This window comes from Ambystoma mexicanum, chromosome 3q, assembly GCF_040938575.1.
Source record: "Ambystoma mexicanum isolate Mex_15411 chromosome 3q, UKY_AmexF1_1, whole genome shotgun sequence".
NCBI classification, from domain to species: Eukaryota; Metazoa; Chordata; class Amphibia; order Caudata; family Ambystomatidae; genus Ambystoma; species Ambystoma mexicanum.
In genome coordinates, this window is record NC_090926.1 from 15,783,298 (window position 1) to 15,798,518 (window position 15,221).

At 45.1% G+C, this 15,221-nt stretch overlaps 1 protein-coding gene across 3 annotated transcripts in view; it reads right to left on the reverse strand.

Moving 5' to 3' along the window:
* Window positions 1-1,455: 1,455 nt before the first annotated feature.
* The window catches only part of TAB1 (TGF-beta activated kinase 1 (MAP3K7) binding protein 1), a 332,479-nt gene continuing 318,713 nt past the window's right edge, over window positions 1,456-15,221 (reverse strand). For 2 of the 3 annotated variants that reach the window (XM_069652950.1, XM_069652949.1), the window contains exon 11: window positions 1,456-2,304. In XM_069652950.1, coding sequence (XP_069509051.1) covers window positions 2,094-2,304 — 211 coding nt within the window. In that variant the 3' untranslated portion in view covers window positions 1,456-2,093. The remainder of the gene's footprint in view (window positions 2,305-15,221) is intronic. The other variant, XM_069652951.1, reaches the window with a different exon arrangement.

The window sequence follows — 15,221 nt, forward strand, 5'->3', positions numbered from 1 at the left end:
AGGCACACTAAAAATTCACATAGACATAACAATTCCACCTATCTCTTCCAACCACCCCCCTCCTGCTTCACTACCACTCCCAATACCACCTTGCACTCTCTCCAATCTACTACCACACTCTATCACTCACACTCCCTCTAATTCACCCTACACTTCTTCCCCTCGTCCCTCTTCCTCATTCACCTATTACTTGCCCCCTCACCACTCTACACTCAATTAGTACCACTGTCTCTCAAAACCAATACCTCAACTGCACTGCACTGCACACCAACTTTGCCACCAACTCTTCAGCACTCGGCTTCACCGTCCCATTCTTCGTTGGGTCTCTTGGCCCACCTCAATGACCCGTGACCTCACCCCTATGACCTGTAGGTCAGTGTTGAGTCTCATCTCCGATTGGCAAGAAATATCCCAGTCCATTCAATTCCAGTTTGATTAATTCCCCTGGTAGTGGTCTACTTTTTCGTGTTTGCACCCAGGTGCATTCTGGCAGTTGCTATCCTGAAAAAGACAAAGGAAAACTTTGGCCAGAATAAAAGCACTGGGAGGCAGTGTATGACAGAGTGCGACACCTACATTAACATTCAAGGCAGGTGGGGGTGGTGCAGGGACTGCCCTCCTTCCCACACACCTATTATCTGGCTCTAACATACACACCGATATGCCGCCCACCCCAGGTCAGGAGGTGTCCCTGAACCCCCAACATGGTCATGACCCTGACCCCCTCATATTTTGTCTGAAAGTAGCAAAACAAAAGGTGTAATGGCTGTAAGGTTTAGAATTAATCTTAATCTCTGGCATTGCTCTGGGGAACCCCCCAGACCATCGTTCTTCGCCTGCTAAGCCATTAGGAAAGAGAAAAGATGATATGCAAATCAGGCTTGGCCCCACCCAAAAGGGGTAGTGCAGCCGAAATTGTTTGGTCACATCCCTTCTGCACGAGACCACAAGCATCGGCAAACATGTTTTGGCTTTGTTGGGCCTCATCAGTGAGGAGTAGCTTTGTGTGAAAGAAATCATTTCAATATGATCGTAAGATCGCATAGGCTCCAAGGAATTCATCCTGTAAATTGCACACCATTTGATCAAAATCATGGGAAAGGTGTTCATTGGTAGTGTCAATCCTAAATGCAAATGAGTGCTCCATTGAGTAAATTGATACACTAGGTTAAAATGCATGATTACCAAAGGATCCAGGCTCTGAAAACAAGTTAAAGTTTTCAAACAATCAATGAATGCAGTTAATGCACAAGTCAAAGTAGGAACCTTCTTCAGGACAGAGCCAAAAGGGTGGCGTAACAGTGTATGGTACAACATTGAGACCTAGCTATGCAATATATTAAAAACAGCAATACAATTAAAATATATAGATTTCATTTATGGTTATATTTATGAGGTCTTTAAAGGAAACTGAATTTCCAGCCAAATCCCCATAACCAAACTTAGACACTGAACTTTCTGTATTTTAACCCATTTATTGTACAACCAAATTGCTTGGTAAAGTATAGATCTCTTTGACAGGTAGTCACCTACCTGGATGGAAAGGGTGCAGACAAGGGCAAGATTCTTGCATAAGTCATGATCTGAGTCAATGACAGACCCTCTCAATCCCTCAAACCCTAGTCCCCCATCTTCCAGGGTTATGCTTCTAGGGAGATGCAACTCAGTGCAAGGTGAGCTTGCCACAGGAAAATGGTTTGAGCAAAGTCCAAATCCAGGGTTCAGATAATTAGCTCAGTCAGCTCATGCACAGTTATCACCATGCAGCCACGCGTACAGTGTCTTCAGCTTGCACTCCTCACAGGCGACTCCCTGGTTCCAGTCATTCACATCCTCATGCCTCCACAGTGGAACTAGTCTCCTGCGCTGGGTGCAGCAGCATGGTAATATATATAACATTCTATAGGGTGCTACAGGAGGCTACTCCCTCGCCTGGTATTCTGAGCAGTAATACATACACTGAGAACAAAGGCAGAACAGCAGCAAGTCTGTTGGATATGACTAGATGCAACATCATGTTGTCCTACTAGATCCCTCATGGCCAGTCAGTACAATCCTTGGTAAAGGAGAATGGAAGACTGCCACTGCTGTTTTCACTGGGCTGTCAACGGAGGTCCTTGATCCCCATGATCCTTATTCCAGAGACAGTAGAACTCTGTGAAGTCTACGTATGGTTCCACACGGCCATCCTGGTCTGGTTGCAGCGAGTGTGAAGGGCGGGAACGGAAGAGGCCCCCGTCTGAGCTGGAGCTACTGCTCTGCGTGTGTGTGTTGGTGGACTGCAGGGTGACGGTGGGGCTCTGGCTGCAGTATGGAATAGAAAGGAAGAACAAATGGGATTTAATCATACAAACATCAGTGATAAACTAAGCAAGAAAATAGTTTCATCATCCGATTCATCGGTAGAAGCATTGGGGCAAGCTGGTTGGAGCATTGGGCATGTTTAACAAACATCAGCAAAATTATGGTGGGTTAGAATAATCCATTTGAGCCAAGTTACACATGCCACAGCGCCACCTACTAACGTTGCTGGAAGTTCACCTCTAGTTCACAGCCACATCAGCAAGGCAGGGTAGGTATGCACATTACCCAAAATACACAGTTGGTATTTACTAGAGATCGCCTACACTTGACTATAAAACAGTAAAAGCAATTCAGCAATGAAACAGTAGATTGCAGGCAGTGAAGTGAAACACAGTAGAAAAGCAAATAAATACCCTGCCTTATAAAATACAGCCCCTAACAATTCAGAATTCCCTCCAATGTAAATATGACTTGTTCCTCAGAGTTGAAAGTCCCAGGGAAGTAACTGTTGCAGGGAGCTGGAAGTAATAAAAGTGAACAAGTATTGGCAAAGCGGTAAATGACGATAAATAAAGTAGATTAGGGGCACACTCCCAAACCCACCACACTAGAGGACGCCCAGGGGGATTCTTTGCCGGAACTCCACTTATGACCATGAACGGAGTGTTAGGGTGTAGACTTTATGCCCATACAATCCGTATGGCAGGACTGGGTGTGTGGAGACAGAATCTGAGTAAGACAGGAAGGTTTCAAACCTAAGGAACCAACCCCAGTCGCTGGAGTCTGGGGGCTGCGGGTGCAGTGGTAATTTTCAAGTTCAGGTTTGAGTCCAGCTCAGCAGCGGTTTCGCGGTAGGACGAGTTGGCCCTGGATACCTTGAAGCTGTATGACCCAGGCACAACAGGACAATGGACACCACAAGTCCCCCAATGAAAGGAGACCCCAGGATACGACAGACGGGCAGCAGTGAAGAACACCCCGATCAAGGGGCGATAGTTGACACTCATGGCAATGAGGTAAATGAGGAAAACTCTGCTCCACAAAGACTCCTCTTTGTGACAGAGCAGCAGCTGCAGGATGACACGTCTTGGACCTCTGCAGGTAATCTATTTGCGGCCTAAGCTAAAACCTGGAACGGGGACCAATGCACCCAGATGCTCGGGATGAAGTTTGACAGCCCACAGGATGGTTCTAGGATGCTTTTGAAGGCTTCTAAGGGCAGGATCCTCGTACATCAGTCAAGATTGGTTGATCCTATTAGTCAAAGGGTTGGAGGACCGATGAGCATCTTCTTGTGATTGATGCAGAGAGACTAGGGCTTCACCAGGACTTGGCTAGAGGAAAAGGTGGTTGGCTCCAACGGCAGTGTAGAGGAGCAGCTGAATGCTTCTGCAGGAAGTCCCACCCCCCTACTTCCAGTATGTTGGGGGCCTGAGATCGTGCCATGCCCGACACCAGCAGTTGTGACCATAAAGCAGAGAATATTCAAAAGAAGATGCCCTCTGAGAAAGCCCTATCAAATGTATTCCCGAAGAGATGAGAATCTGAGGGAGGTACTCCGCGAAGGAATATGACAAAGAGCGAAAGAGGAGCTAGTGACGTCACAAGAGACAAGAGTGACGTACTAAGACGATGATTGAATTGTCTTCAGCTTGCACTCCTCACAGGCGACTCCCTGGTTCCAGTCATTCACATCCTCATGCCTCCACAGTGGAACTAGTCTCCTGCGCTGGGTGCAGCAGCATGGTAATATATATAACATTCTATAGGGTGCTACAGGAGGCTACTCCCTCGCCTGGTATTCTGAGCAGTAATACATACACTGAGAACAAAGGCTATAGAAATTGATGACGAAGTTAAGAATCGAGTAAACTTTCATATGCGAAAGGAAGACTGCATGTGTGTGACGCACTGCAGAAAATGCAAGTCGACTAAGTGATCTTAGAAGCTGGTTATACATAGTGAATAGACTCCAGACGAAGCTGCCATTATATAGAAACTGGACATCGGTGTCATAAATTAGTAAGCCCAGATCCATGGAGAAGAAAGGTTGAGAGCTGTGTTGCAGCAAAAAATTAGCTCAGATCGTGGATGCGAGTGGCGAGGCTGTCTGGCCTGGTACCAAAGTTGAAGCAAGCCAAGGCTGGTTATCATTTCTCAAGGCAAGGGAAGGTGAGGAGCGGACTCATCCCTTGTTAAGGTGCAGAGAAAGAATACCAAGCATGCCAAGTTGTATTCGATTAACACATTTAAATGCTGCAAAATGGTCAGAGTTCTGGTCTCCTGTCACGTGAGCAAAGGATGGAAACAGAGTGGGAATGGAGTTCCAAAAACTATGATAGTGCAAGCACTCACTCCCTTATATTCCCAGAGACAAGAATACACTGCAAGGCCAAGTTCAAAGACAATCTTCATTGCAGAAGGCATGGGTGATGAGAGACGCTGGACTAATTGGGTGAGGAGGTAAAGACATTCCCACCTCTGGCACCTGGGTATGAGCTTATGTGCTGCTAAATGATCCGAATATTCCAGACTTCGCACGAGCGTGCCAACCAATTATAGAGGGCCGTATAACGAAGGGCCTTCTAGTTTGAGAGACAATGATATACCGTGTACCTACTAGTGTTGAAGATAACTTGCAGTAGAGGTAGGCAGACGTCCAATCACAACCTCACCCCTTATAGAAAGAATACTTAAATGTTCCCCTTGAGCGTATCGCAATCCCTCGTAGATTTTTTTTATTTGCCACGTAGTATGACGTCACGTATGATTAATTTGTAGTATAAAGATGTGATTTTTTGCAAAATGTACTGAGAGACTTGAGCGAACGCCCGTTGATGTCCGTTGTAACTCCCCGTTTTAGACAACTGATAATAAACAGAAACTTTGCCATCTTCCTGAGTTCGTTCGATTATTTGGTGTCCGAGTTATTCTGCATCCCATCCACTGCATACATGCTATCCAAAGTGCTCCAAGTCCAGGTGGTAGCATTGCGGATGGTTAAAAGATACAAACTAGTTTGTCCCTAGTCTTTCAGACGATCAAATATCCTCCACCATCTAGCCAGAAGATCGCAGGGTTTCCTGTGGAGAGAGGACAAATAGAAATAACCTTGCAAGAAGAACCAAGACGGTGGGCAGGTCCCACCTTTGATGAAATCCATGACCGGTTTCCACGGGCGCTCTGCAGATGGAAGGCAAAGTGGTTGATTGGAGGAGTCGTCGATACCGAAGGGCTCAAGCTGATCAACGAACTGTGAGAAGACTAAGGGGAATGGCAAATTAAAGGGGCAGGGATTGTGATAATTTTTTTTATTTTTATTTATTTGAATTTAATTGAATTAACAATTTTTACAAAAGCACAGTTACATTACATCATGTTGTCTTCAACTACTTGTTGCGCCTCCGGTTCATACTCTACAAGACATATTCCAGTTTAACCATGGCCACGAAGAAGCTACCACAAGTTGCCACTTCACTAACATCCTGTTTTATAACTGTTCCTTCTTGTGAGTCCCTTTTAAATGTCCCTTTTAAATGAGGCCTATTCGACCCTTCCTTACCCTAATACAAGAAAAAGCTCTTGGTTTAGCCCAGGTTCAAGGTGTTCTAAATCGTTTGAGCGTCTGAAAGCCCAACCTTCACGAGCCTAGGTTTAGACTTGTTTGAGTTTGAATGATAGTAATGAGTTAGTCCTCCGGATTATCTACAGTCTGTTCCAGTTGTGGAAGAATAGTTTGAATCAAGGATACAGCCGCTATGACCCATGTGGTCTTTTCTCCGTTTCTTAGAGCTTTCCAAATGTCTTCTTCGTCCATTGTCCTGTAGTTCTCGGTTAGTGGAAATAGGTGCTTTCTTCTTGTTTCACTCAGTCCACTACTATTGATCAGGAGATGTTTTATGGTTTCCGTCTCGTCAGTAGTCACACAGAATCGGCAGGTGTTTGTGTCTGATTTACCACGAATTGCGTTTATTTCGTTGGTTTTTATCAGGTTTAGCCTCCTTCTCATGAAGGTCGCTCTGTATGATCCATCTGGGAATTTGAGTAAATAACTGCAGAGTTGATTTAATCTGGTTCCACCTGCTGGCAAATCTCCTGAAAGTCTACTAGCTGCAGCGGCCTCCAGAGTGTCGATCCAGTCTTTTTCCAGGAGCTTTTTTTTTTTTTTTTTTTTTTTTAACTCTTGTGGGGTTTTTGATCACTTCTTCCTCAGAACAGCATATGTCCTCCAAGCTCGCTTTCCTGTCCTTTACCCATCGAGTCAGCGTACTGTTTGAATTATTTGCAACTTCTTCAGATAGAATCCTAAAGATTGGATGAGTTGCTGGTAACAAGATTTTACGGAACAAAGTCAGACTATTCCATTCGCACAATGTGGCCAGGGATGAGAGACTCATTTCTCTGCTGATCTGTGTTGTTGCGGTCGAGTTCGGTAAATTTAAAACGTTTTTCGCCCAAAAAATCCTTCTAATTTGGCCCATATTTTCGAAGGGATATGTGGCATCGCTTCAGCTCCGTAGATCAAGGCTGGGACAACCTTATCCCTATAAAAGCTGATAAGTGCCACCATGGAGAATTTTCCGAACTTCCTATCCATTAAAGCTGCCTGAGTCGCCAACATTTTCACTTTTGATAATAAGGCTTCTTGTGCTGGTTTCTCGATGGAACTGTTATTGAAGAGTCTACAACTTCTATGCTGGAAGATCCCAGATGCCATGTGCAAGTGTTACTTCATTTTTTCCACTGTGTAATGGCATGACCTTTGTCTTCTCCGGGTTGATTGCAAGGTTGTTTGAGTATACGTATATTTGCAGGCTGTCCAGTTGTCAGGCTGTCCAGTTGTCTTTGGAGGCCTAACTCCGTCTGGTCGATTAGTACGATATCATCGGCGTACAGTAGTCTCGTCACCTTAGATTCACCGATTGTTGGTGGAAAAGTTCTGATAAGTGGTCCAAATTCTGGGATGTCTGAAATATAGAAGTTGTAAATGGCTGGGGCTAGCGGACAGCCCTGTTTACTCCTCGCGAGGTTGGTATTTCTGATGTTAAGCGACCGCCAGGGTTAAACGCACTCTGATTGTAATCTCAGAATGGAGATCAATCAGGGGATCCATGATGTCAGCCAGGCATTCCCCGACTGCTAGTATTTGCCACAATAGCCCTCTGTTGCCCCGGTCAAAAGCCTGGACCAGGTCAACAAATGCTATGAATATCTTTTTTCCATGCTGGGTGGTTTTAGCCTTGAGGGTACTTAACAGCATGATCTTAGCTGATGTCCCAACGTTCCTCACGAATCCTGTCTGAAAGGGATCTAACCAGTCATTTTCAGTAGTCCATTTCAGAAGTTTGGCCAACAAAGGTATTGAAGATTTTCCCTACAACGTCTAATAGTGTGAAAGGCAGGTAATTTTTGGGCTCTTCCTTGTTCCCTTTCTTAAATATCGGCACTATCGTAGCTGACTTCCATGATGTTGAGATTTGACATTGTTGGGAAATTCTTCTGAATACTGTATGGATAAAGAGTGCCCACTCGTCCGGATAGGTTTTAAGCATTTGGTTGGACAAACCGTCCGGACCTGGGGCAGTCGACGCTTTCACATTCTTTATTTTGTTTAGAATATCTTCAATCTCAGGTTCCTGACTCCAAGCCTTTGTGGGTTTGGAGGATTTGAAGCAGATGATGTTGTTCGTTCCCTCAAAGAGTTTGTACAAATGTTCCTTCTATCTTGACTCGCTAACACAGTTTTGTTGTGGCTCAGGCTTTGTAGATGTTGGTTGTTTGATTAAGGTCCAAAAGTCTTTAGAGTTTCTTTTGGAAAGGACCCTGAGCATTTGCTCTAAGTCGTTTTGTAATAGAGTTCTTCTTCGGTTAAATACCCATGATTTGTAAGATTTGGTGGCAATTAGGGCTTTTTCTTTTAAATGTCTCCCAGTTTGATTTGGCTGCAGCTCTCAATTCTTCGCAGCTCTCTTTGTTAACTAGGAGACTCTCGTAAGTGTGACGACCCTCTCAATGTGTTTTAGCCCCACTCATGTCAAAGTAATGCAGCAGAGGCCTATAGTCCACGTCTGAATTTTCCATGATGTAATCCGTGGGAGTCTATGGTCACTGTGTAATCATCGGTTAAGGTTTTGATGTCTATGCTTTTAATATGTAGGCTGGTGCCACTGTTCTTTTCTTCGGCTTCGACTCTCATAACTTGATGTTTTGGCTTGGGGCCAGTGTACCATACAGCCATTAGGAGGTTCTGATCACTTTTAAGCGTCTTGATGACCTTGAATGTAGTCGAGGTTTGCTGACTGGTCCCCTCTTTCCCAGGTAGGAGTTATAAGCTTTGCCTTGGGATTTGTCCGCTCCAGGACCAACATGTATGTTTGTTTATTTATTTGATAATGCGCACCAAACCCTCAGGTAGCTGGGCGCAGTGGTTACAAGAATATTCAAAGCCCAGTTACAACATAATATGTGAGTACAGGCATAAAACAATTACAGTGCCTACAATAGGGGTACATAATGCAAGGGGGGTGGTTCAGGTACAGTGCAGATATAGGATTAGTAGTGTCATACACAGGAATCGCGCAGAGTGTCCCAAGGAGGGTCTGAGTGCCCTAAGTGCGGAGCAGGATCTAGGTGTCTTTAGAGCGAAGCCAATCCAGTACGTTGCATCGAAATCTAGCATATGGCTGTTCCACTCTAAGGGCAGTGGGGAGAGCGTTCCAGGAGAGAGCCGCTTTGACAGGGAAGCTGCCGCCACCAGCTTTGGCGAGTCTGAATCTAGGTATTTCAAGGCAGAGATGGTTAGATGACCTAGTATGGTGAGAGGAGGTTTTCTGCTAAGCCTGGCAGAGAGAAAGGGGGGTGCAGCATTATTCAGGCATTTGAAGGCGAGGAATACTGTTTTGAGGAGTATCCTATCGCTAATTTTTCACCAGTGCTGGTCCCTTCTGAAGTTGGAGATGTGCTCTCTTCGGGGTATGTTTAGCGCTGCTCTCAGTGCGTTGTTTTGTAGTATTTGCATTTTGTTAAGTATTTTTTTGTTAGTGCCTACATAGAGGGCATTAATTTAGACATTACTAGAGCATTGGCAAGTGTAATGCAGCTTGCTTTAGATAGAAAGGGTCTGATCAGTTTAAATGTATAAGCTGTGGATGAACCCATGGAGCTAACTTGTTTATTTAGTGATAGTGTAGAGTCAAGGTAAAAAAGCCTAAGGTTTTTACCTCCGTTACTATCTTGATATCGTTGCCATCAATATTGAATACTGCGTAGTTGGGGCAAACTTTCTTTAGGTTGGAGTCAGAGCCCAGAATCAAGATCTCCGTTTTGTCGTCATTCAGGCAGAGGCCATGTGAGGCCATCCATGCCTGAATGATGAGGTATATCCTATTTACCAAAGCTGTGTCTTCGACAAAGTTGCCCGTTAGAGGTATGAGGTTCTGGGTATCATTAGCATAATTGGTATGTGTGACGCCAAATCTATAAAGTTTGTCAAAGAGTGGCTTGGTAAAGATGTTATACATTGTCGGTGAGAAGCATGAACCTTGTGGAACGTCACAGGTAATATGGATTGGGTCTGACGCTAGGTGTTCGCTTAACACTGCATGATCCACCAAGTCAAATCTCTTAAACGCCTCAATGTCATCCATAGCTTTCCTCTTGTTCCTTGAAGAGTGTCTAGTTTCCGTGTCTTAGATTTTTCTATTGCTTTTAGACAAGTGGCATTCAGGTCCCTGCAGATTACGATATGGTCTACTTCTGTGTTTGTGATTGCATTATAAAGAATATTTGTGGCCATGTCAATAAAGATTGAGTTTGTAATCAACTGCGGGTTCCGATAACAGTTCAAGATTAATATAATTCTGTTCTTACCGTCGTCTATAGCTGAAGGGGGAGTTGACCAATTAACCAAGAGGGCAAGGAATGATGCGTCAGCATGAAGGACCGATAGAACCGACATGCCCGATCCTACTCCCAGGGTGATCAATAGGCCAGAGGTAGGACGACCTTTGAGGCCCTTTGTTGCCGGTGCGACAGACAGGTCATATCCATCTAAATAAGGGTTCTTTAATAACCATGTCTCTTGGAGACAAATTAGGTCATAGGAGCCAAGATTTACGTTACTGGGGGAACTTAGATGAGTGAACCCCGTAGTGTTCCATGAAGCAAAGGTTAAGACATCGTTCCTGGGTCCTAAATTGGTTGGAGAGGATCTTGACGCGGTTTCTTGGTGGTGTGAGGTGGGTGGCTATGTCTGCCGAGGCTTCACGAGGGCCTTTGAATCCCACCTCCAGTCTTCTGCTAACTCTGTCACTCCCATTGCCTCTGATGATTTTGCTGACTGTGCTTTGGTTGTCCTCTCTATTCGGTTTGAAAGTCACCGTTATTGCGGTCCCGGGTCCGTTCGGGGTCCTCCCCACACCCAATGGATCCTTATTCCGCTCTGGTGAATTTTCCTTGCTGACCCGTGTTTTTTTTTTTCTCCCTTTGCTTATTGAGTGAATCCTTGTTGATTACTTCGCAAACCTTGACTGTGCTGTTAACTTTAGGGCATAGAGGGCTGTTTGTTCTTTGCTGATTGGCCGGAGTTAAATCGAAGCCCATTATACGAAGACTGTCTGTTGCCTCAAGCAGCATTCCTTTTACTATTATGGACGTAATATGAAGATGAACACCATCTGTTTTGTGTTTCTCTACAAATTCCACAATTTTTATGTCATCTGTTATGATTTGACGTAAATTTGGAATACGGTGTAAAAGCTGTAAGGTAGATTTTCTATTCAGGATTAGTTTGTCCTTTTTGCCCAGGACTCTTTCCAATTTAAAGGTTATTTGGCTTTGTTCCTGTGGTTACAAGTGCTTTGGCTTTTTACTGTTTAAAAGGTTTTTTGTATTGCTTGTGTAATTCTTAATTCTGGGGGCTCTGCGATCCCTTTCTCCATCTGTGTGTTCGGTACGATTTTCTCTTCGATGATTGGAAGTTCCCCGGTCCCTTCCCCGGGTCATAGTCCGATTGTCTCGACTACTTGAGCCATAACTATTGTATTTCAGGCTGTATTTTCTAGTTTGTCTGGATGGTACTGTCGCTCTTCCCAGAGACACTCCACTTTCTTTTATTTGCGGCGTGGTTGATTTCTTTTATACATTATTTCTCTTTTATCAGACAGAGTTAGGAATGGTGAGTACTTCTGCTCGTCACTATGTAGTTGAGCTTTTGGGGATTGTGCTACCTCCTCTGTCTCCAGATGTCGGTTGGCCTGATGTCTTACCTCAGATGGTGGAAGGTCCGATTCAGAGGCCTCAAAGGAGTACTGTGATAAATCCATTAGGTCCACTGATTTGTTCACGTCCTCTATAGTAGTCGGTACTACAGTTCTGGCCAGGTCGGAAGTCTGCAGGTTTACGGATATAAGAGTCCCCTGCTTTGTTGGTCCTGGTTTAAGAGTTCTAGGAAAAGGTTGAGGGCGTTTTGAGGCCTCTTCGATGAATTTTTGCATCTCTTTACCGTCTGTCTTTTTTCCCCTTCGTGAATTCACCTTTTTTACCCTTAAAGAGTCACTTGATTTTTTTGGTGCTTCAACTAAAGTGTCCTTGTTGGGTTTTTCGAAGATTGAATAATTTTGGTCAGACCTGTCCCGTGGGATTGATACGGTTGGTTTAGTAGTCTTTAATTTTGAGGGGAGGACTAGTTATTTGAAAAGTCTCCTGTCTGGGGTCAATACAACCATTGTGTGTTTTTATTTTTTATTTTTGTCCTTGCAGGGGGGCGATTTTTGTCCATCCGAGTATGAGTTTAGGGCAGTTTCCCTTATATTCAACTCCTCAAGATTATGTTGTAGAGGCTTGGTGCTTGCAAGGTTAGCTGAATCAGCTGTTCCGTCAATATGGACCTTTAGAGTTTCGCTAGGGGACTCCCGTAAGGTTATCACTGGTGATGTTCTTTTAAGATCGGTTGCCTGGGTTCCCTGGCTATTTTGGATTCTTTTACATAGTTCTTGGGAGGACTTTATTTCCATCACTGTAATGTATCCTTCTAGAAACACCAGTTTCATATGCATCATAGCTATGATGGTCGTAGGGCCTTTCATAGTCTCACTGATGGATTTGTAAAGTTTCGAGAAGGGTGCTAAGGCAATTGTTACAGTTGACATTACTGATCGGTCTGATTTCCGTGTAGAATCGTAATTTGTTTGATATTGATATTTTATTTCTATCGCGCTCGTACACAAGTGTTTCATAGCGCAAAAAGGCAAGGGAGGGGAACAGGGGAGAACAAAACAGCGATCTTACTAGGCCCAGTGACATTAACGAGCAAGTGCATGGGAGAGGGGAAAAGTGCATGGAAGGGGGGAGAAGTGGAAAGTGTGAAGCAGAAGAGAAACAGATAAACAATAATAAATAAATAATAAAGGCAACAAACAGTGGTAGTGCAGCCATCAATTTGCAAGTGCTATGTTTAAGGCAGCAGACAGGGTAGGTCTGATAAGTGCAGGAAGAAAAAGAAAGGGGGGGGGGCTGTATGGGTACAGATACAGACCCCAGTGCAGGGGGTGGCCCGGAGGCAGTGCGGGAGGGTGGCAGGGTGAGCAGGTACCTGGGCCCGGAGGACAGAGGTTGGCCAGGTGCACAGTGCCAAGAGAGAACAGATCAGAAGGGGAGAGGGGGGGCGAAGGCAGAAGAAAAGAGGAAGGTCTTGAGGTGCTTCCGGAACCGGAGATGGTTCTCCTCAAGTTTTAAGGCAGGGAGGCTGTTCCAGAGGAAGGCCCCAGCCGAAGACAGATCTACCCCCAGCTTGTTTCTTTGAAAAATGACTGACCCTGAGGGAGTTAGAGGTAGAGGAGCAAAGAGCTCGAGAGGGGAGGTATTTGCAGAAGGATAGCTGAAGGTATTTTGAACCCAGGCCCCAGAAAGCCTTGTAGACAATGCAGAGGGTTTTGAATGTAATCCTTGCAGAGGGCGGAGAGTAGAGGCAGGTAGATTTAGAAAGAGGCTGTTACAATAGTCCAACCTAAAGAGAACCAGAGCTTGGTATAGCATGAGCTTCTGGGGGAAGGAGAGGAAAGGCAGAGTACCTCTGAGGAGGTGCAGTAGGAAGTTTGACATTTTAGAGACCTCAGAGATGTGGGCGGAGAAGGAAAGGGTGGAGTCAAAGATGACCCCGAGGTTCTTAGCCTCGCAGGTGGGGTAGGAGGGTGCCAAGGGAAGCCGGCCAGAGAGTGAGAGGAAAGGATGGTGAAGGTGTGACGATGAGGAGGATCTCAGTCTTTCTGGCATTCCAGACAAAGATCATTGGCGGCACACCAATCTTTAATGGCACTTAGGCAGTCAGAGATGAGAGATGGAGAGGAGGTGGCCGAGGGCAGCCTGAAAATGAGTTGAGTGTCGTCAGCGTAGCACTGGAAATTTGAGCAAAGAATGGCAATGCAGTGGGCCAGAGTTGTCAGGTATTGGTTGAAAAGCCAGTGATCTGTGAGTTTGTTTGAACTCATTAGTCTTGGTGTAGTTGAGCTTGACGACTCGCCGGGGTCCTGGGTTTGTATACTCAGACGTCTCTCCGGGGACATCATGCATGGAAACCAGCTCATCAACGGCAACGTCTTTGATGGTTCCTTCGTCATCACGTGTCTCATTTATCCTTGGTTGCGTTGGCAGTTCAGTCGCAGATGGCCTTGTTGGTAAATTATTGTTGTGGCCCCCTGTTGTCAGTCCTGTGTGTGGGCCTTGCTGACTTTCCCCAGAGGGAAGAATTGTGTGGTCTCTTTGCGGCAAAGGTTTGTAACAGTCTTTGCCCCTGTTTGTAATTAGGGCACTTGTTGGCCGCACTCTTGGGTTTGGAGTTCTTGTACAGCCGGCCCTCAAATTAATTTCCGTGGGGAGTCCTTGGCCTGATTTCGCTGATTGTTGGTAAGAACCTGGGACAGAAGGGCCCAAGTCTGGTCTTTTGTGGAAAGGGGAGGAAGCAACCTCTGTGTCCCCTGCCCATTTGTTACTATTGTTTATTTTTGGCTCGAGATAGTCGAGTTTTGCTTGTGTCGTTATGGCCGTTTTTGAAGCAGTAGAAGGAGGACCCAAGAACGCTGGCTCCATGTTGTGACCTTTAGTTGTGGCAGGTTGGCCCACCAGGCTGGTGTCACTCTGAGGTTTGTTAATGACAAAATGGCCTCGGGAGTTTAGGCCAGAGTTCATTTGATCCATAACACCTTCAAGGAAGTCTGCATCTGATATCTCGTGGAGTAAGTCTTTTATTGTCTCGTCTCTGGATGGTAACTTCTGTTTTAAGAAGAAGTTAGTTAAGTCTGTTGAAAGGAGGGACTTCTTGAATGTGATTTTTCAGGAAGTTCTTTGAGCAGAGGGCGCCAAGGCTTCCGTTTCAAAAGATGGATTTCTAATTTTATTATACGGGTTGGCAGCGCCTGGAACTTTTGGGACCACTCTTGAAATTGGTGTGCGATTTCTTTTTTTCGTCGTACGGCCGTTTTTTCCTTTAGGCTGCAGCTTACTTTTTCGGCCGGGGACAGTATGTCTCCGCATAGGGTAACTTTTTGATGACGTCTGAGGTTTGTTTAAAAGTAAAGGTCAATTTACTGTTAGTTCCGCTTTTTCCGCTTTTGACTCTGGGAGTTAATAGTTTGGGGGAGTTTAGCTATGGGCTCAGTAGACCAGAGTTGAATGCAGGACTGCAACTCACCGCAACTCTGGTAATTTTTAAATAACAGGAAATATTGCGTGAAGAAGAGATAGTGCCAAGAGTCCTAACTCAAGGGAGTTCAGAAGGAGACGTCTCAAATCCCAATGGGGTAAAGCAGAAAAATATAAACGCACAAAAAGGTTTGTGTAAGGTGACGTCTCAAACCCTGTACAGGGTATAAGAAAAGGTGCGAGAAAGGGAAATGTGTGATCACAGTGTTTATCAATGTGTA